The 5177-nt window shown below is 51.1% G+C and overlaps 1 protein-coding gene across 4 annotated transcripts in view; it reads right to left on the reverse strand.

The window, feature by feature from the left end:
* Ppy (pancreatic polypeptide) overlaps positions 1-1843 on the reverse strand; it is a 2419-nt gene extending 576 nt beyond the window's left edge. For 2 of the 4 annotated variants that reach the window (XM_029546551.1, XM_029546550.1), the window contains exons 1-2: positions 1717-1843; positions 27-217 (exon numbers count right to left, since the gene is read on the reverse strand). In XM_029546551.1, coding sequence (XP_029402411.1) covers positions 27-217 — 191 coding nt within the window. In that variant the 5' untranslated portion in view covers positions 1717-1843. Of the gene's footprint in view, positions 1-26; positions 218-768; positions 817-1716 lie in introns of those variants that run through there. The other 2 variants (XM_021213934.1, XM_021213935.2) reach the window with 2 other exon arrangements.
* Positions 1844-5177: the final 3334 nt, after the last annotated feature.

Raw genomic sequence — 5177 nt, forward strand, 5'->3', positions numbered from 1 at the left:
ACACACACACACACACACTGCCCTACCTAGGCCTGGTCAGTGTGTTGATGTATCTGCGGAGCTGAGTTTCATATTGTGCCATCTGCTCAGGTGTCGCATAGTCCCCTGGGTACATTGGCTCCAGGGGGGCTCCCCAGACACCCTGCAGGGGCTGCAGCAGCAGAGCCACCCAAGTGGATATGAGAAACAGGGAGAGGCAGCAGTATGCGACGGCCATCTAATGAACAAGGAATCATGGAAGCAGAACACGGACCATCAGCAGATCCTCCTGTGTCCAAGACCTACCTGCCCAGCCACCGCCTACCACACATTTCTTCAAGCCAAGCCTGGGGACAAGGGCAGACACAGGAGCCACCAGCATCAACCACCTTCCTTCCCTAGAAAACAGGACACCTCCACATACACACCCCTCAAGCCAGCAGACAGAGCACCCAGGACTCGGAGACATAGAAAAACAGCAGAACTGGGTATGAGGGCTGGTTACACAGGACTTAGGACACTGATGGCTCTGGGGATGCAGGAATGGCCAGAGCTGGTGGGAACCACGGGGTGGGGAACACAGAATTAACTTGTAAAGCAGAGGGACAGAAGTCTATAACACTGTGGGTCCTGCTTTCCATGGACAGGTTTGTCCAGATGCAGAGAGAGGCCCAAGGAGTACCTTAGGGCCCGTGAGGGCTCCAGCCCTACAAAGCACCAATTCCGACCCTCCATCATCAGCCTCAGCCCATGGAGTCCCCAGAGGCAGGACAGAATGAGCTCACTTACCCTGTGTCCTGAGCAAGTGAGTGTTGGGCCCAGACACCTACCTCCTGCTCAACTGTCTCCCTGTTCACGGCTGTGCCCCTTTATAGTCCTCGGCACCCCCAGAGTCCCCGCCTCCTGTCAGCCTTTCTTGCTGCCAGCCTTTAACCACCCCCTTTTGCTCTCTGCCTGGTATCTGAAACACGGGCACTGTGACCAGAAACAGGGAGGCAAAAGGTCAGAGTTCTAGATGTCGGAGGGGCACAGAAGAAAAAACTGGACCGGTGCAAGGTCTCATAAGGGTCCATATCCAGCTTTGGACACCAGAACAGGTTTGATTCATAAATGACAGGATCCTGACGTGGTAACCCAAAGGTTCTAGTTGCTGGCCTCAGCACGCCCTCCCCAGAGACAACCCCAGTCGCCAATGGGCTTTCCTTGGGGTCTGGATAGAAGCTAAAGGCAGCCTTTACACACACACCCCCCACCATGAAGGATGGAAGTCGGGCCTTCAATCCAGCTAGATCAAGGAAGGGACAGAGAAGGTGTCTCAGATTCTCAAGCCACTTGGAAGGGAGTAGAGAAAGCCATTTGACACGTGCAGAGAATGCCAGCTTAGGTCCTGTGGGCCAGAGTTCAGAGGCCACAGGGTTCATGGGGAAAGGACAGTTCCTGGTAGCTGTTTCCTTTCCCAGCCCAGAGCTCTGTCCCAGGGGAGTGCTAAAAACCAGCATCACTTATAAGCTTCAAGTTGCCCCCCCCAAAAAAAACGCCATGCTGTCGTCCCACTGAACCCCTACAAGGAACCCTATTTAACAGACAAAAAGTGGGGAGGCTTCCGGAGGAGGGAACGCTTGTCTAAGACTCACAGTCAGCCTCCACTTCCTCCCCTAAGAGATTCTTCTGGTACCAGTGCACGCCAGGAGAAGCCACTTATCCCTTTCATGTTCAGTGCCCTTTTCCCAGACCGACCTCAACCCTGCTCAAGCCAAGAGCAGTCACTGGCTCTGTTTACTTTGACCCCTGTGAAGGGAGCAAGGGCCTCTCTCTCCTGATGGTCTGCTCTCAGGACAGAACAACAAGAATCATCACCGCGCAGGCTCTGGGAACGCAGGAAGTGACGAGAGGGGAGAAGGTGATAGCAGGCATCTGTCCTGGTGAGGTTAGAGGTCAGATAGGCCTAGCCCCAATTGCAGTCCCTGTCACTGCCCTCCTGTCCTGGGAGCGTAATCCAATTAGAGCTTCTGGGGTTCGATTTCTTTCTTGTTTTTGTTTTGTTTTGTTTTGAGACAGGGTTTCTCTGTATAGCCCTGGCTGTCCTGGACCTCACTTTGTAGACCAGGCTGGCCTCAAACTCAGAAATCTGCCAGCCTCTGCCTCCCGAGTGTTGGGATTAAAGGCATGTGCCATTCGATTTCTTACTCTGTAAGGTGGGCTCACTGCATTCATCCCCAGACTTGGAGAATCAAGGAGCCCTTTCCTCTCGGCTCTCATTTAAAGTACCAGGAAGAGCACCAGCCGCTCAAAGTAAGTAGAGTTCATTTCTCAGCGAACCTGGCCCCTTCTCTGGGCTCGGGTTTCCCACTATGTAAAACCAACCAGTGGCTAGTTCCGATTCGAGCCTCGGCTCTGGCCGGGCGCGGCCATGACTGCCACCAGGGGGCGCCTGGCTCCGGCGCCGGTTTTAAGGATCCGGGTTTCCAGGGGCTCTGAACCTTGTGTTCTGGCTTTTACTGCAGGTGAAGGACCCTCACCAATCAGACTATATCCGGGGACTGAGTCTGGTGTGCGAACTTTTTACAGTTTGTCACGCAAGTCCAAAGATTACTTGGTCCCAAGAAATCCCAGCTGCTCCTCAAATGTCAACCCAATAGATTATGACAATGACAGATTCCAGGGTCTTTGCAGAGGTGGTGGTGTATATGTGGGTATATGCGCATGTCCACACCTCAGGTGGTATTCCTCAAACAGCATCCACCTTGTTTTCTGAGTCAGGGTCTCTCACGGGGACCTCTCACACCGAGGCTGAACGGACTGGTCAGTGAGCTCCAGGGATCCACCCATCTCACTGCTCTTACTCGGGGATCATACTTATGTACCATTATGACCACCTTCCTCATGAGTGCTGTGGATTTGGGGTCCTTACGCTGGTGGGAAGTACTTTACCAACTGAATATCTTTCCAGGCCTCTGCTTTGTAATTTTTTTTTTTTAATAAGAAAGATTTATTTATTTATTTATTTAATGCATATGAGCACACTGTCGTTCTCTTCAGACACACCAGAAGAGGGCGTCAGATCCCTTTTACTGTGGGGCAATGCAGGACATGGGCTCTCTCCCTCCTCCCTCTTCCCCTATACCCACGTCCCACACTTTACAGATGGTTGTGAGCCACCATGTGGTTTCTGGGAATTGAATTTAAGACCTCTGAAAGAGCAGTCAGTGCTCTTAACCGCTGAGCCATCTCTCTAGCGCCCTGCTTTGTAATTTTTGAGGTGCATATCACAATGTAACCCAAGATAGCCTTGAAAGTTGTGATCCTCCTGCCTCAGCCTCCCAAATGTGTCATTGTGCCCAACTTGTACATATGTCTTAGGGACATCAGGAGGGGATGAGGAAGAGGGGGTTCTTCAAAGAGCTCAAAGGTTCACACACACACACATACACACACACACACACACACACAACCAAATCAATATCATAGTACTATGCTGTATGTGAAATAATTAGCTAATGATCTAACACATAAAGAAGAGCTGTATGAACCAGGCATGATGGTACACATCTTTAATTCCAGTACTCAGAAGGCAGAAGAAGGTGGATCTCTGCTGGTTCGAGGCCAGCCTGGTCTACCCAGTGAGCTCCAGGACAGTCAGAGCTATATAGAACTCTGTCTCAGAACAAAATTGATATCTAAGGCTTGCTGACTGACAATGCAGGCTTAGTGACTTGAATTTGATCCCTCAGGACCCATGTAAAGGTTGAACTTTGGGTTGACTACCCAAAGTTGTCCTCTGAACTGCACAGGCTGTGACACTTACATCTTATACAACAAAAATCAGTATCAATTTTAAGGAGAACTTTTTGCAAAGTTAATCATTGTTACTATCTTTGTTAACTATTGTCATATCTAAGTTTCTTTCTGACCTCTGTATTGAGTAAGTTGATCGGCCCCAGATCACACACCTGCTCAAAAATGTCCCAGAGTAAACCAGAAGTGAGGTCACCTCACTAAGAGTTAACTAGACAGGACACTTTACACAAACTCTCTGTGGTCGCGTATATGTCTCTCCAGGTCTCTCCTGCATTAGCTTCAAACTGGCCCCAGTTTCCCCAGACAGACCAGAAGACAGGACCACAGACGCCATCATCCAGACACACAGTCCTTACTACTCAACCATACAAGCAGTCACTGCAAGCTTGGAGCAGCAGAGGAACATGGGACCAGAAAGGTGGGGGGGGCATCTCGAGTACCAGGGATGCTTCAAGGAAAGATAACAGAGAAACTAACTTCACCAAAGGGGAACCAGGAATGGCTTCTAGATGGTGATCATAATGCAAGAGGGTCTTTCCAGGCAAGAGAGAAAGAAAGCAATGCTAGCAAGCCCTGTGGAGCCCAGAACCCATGCAGTCTATGACATATGTTGGGCCCTGGGGTTGCTTCTTCATCCTTTCCCTGTGAAGGTGAAGGGCAGCCCCAGAAGGTAGATGTGGGCGTCTCATGGTCCCCTCTACAGGAAGCGTTATACCAGAGGCCACTCTCCTTCCAGGGCCAGCAGGCTGTAAGGAGCCTTACATGCCTCTCCCATCCACACAGTGACAGCACCCAGTCTTCCTGGATGACACCATTTTTGTAGATCTGTAGCCTTGGCTTCAACATGGTACCTCCTCCCCCATCCCTCATCCTCCCCCCCCCTCCGCAGGTCCTGCTCAACAAAGGATGGGGAGGGAACATATGCCCCTCCTCCAGCACCACCCCTCCAAGACCTAGGAAAAGGAGACACAGAGTGATGGACACATTTCATAGTGAGCAGGGAAGAAGTAGCCAGAGAGAGTGCTGGGTGGCCAGAGAGCACAGGAAATTCTAATTAATGGGCTTCCTGCAATAAGAGATATCCAGGGACTCAGGTTAGCCTACAGTTTAAACACCCACAAGACTTTAGACCTCGGTGTTTAATGGGGACAGTGAGGAATTGGAGGGTGTCCCCATGGCCTTTCCACCAGAAAGGCACAGTGAGTCATAGCTGTCCAGCCTGCATTCAGCAATATAGGGAATTCCCACTGCTGCTGAGAGAATGGAGACCTCCACACTCCCGCTGCTTCTCCTGCTCAAGGTGCGAGGGAAGTGACTTCTGTACCCATTCCATATCGCTCTCCAAGGTCTCTTCCTCCAGGGCCTCCTCCTAGATGCCATCTTCCGGCTCTCCCCCCCCC

The sequence above is a fragment of the Mus pahari genome, chromosome 14, assembly GCF_900095145.1.
Source record: "Mus pahari chromosome 14, PAHARI_EIJ_v1.1, whole genome shotgun sequence".
NCBI classification, from domain to species: domain Eukaryota; kingdom Metazoa; phylum Chordata; class Mammalia; order Rodentia; family Muridae; genus Mus; species Mus pahari.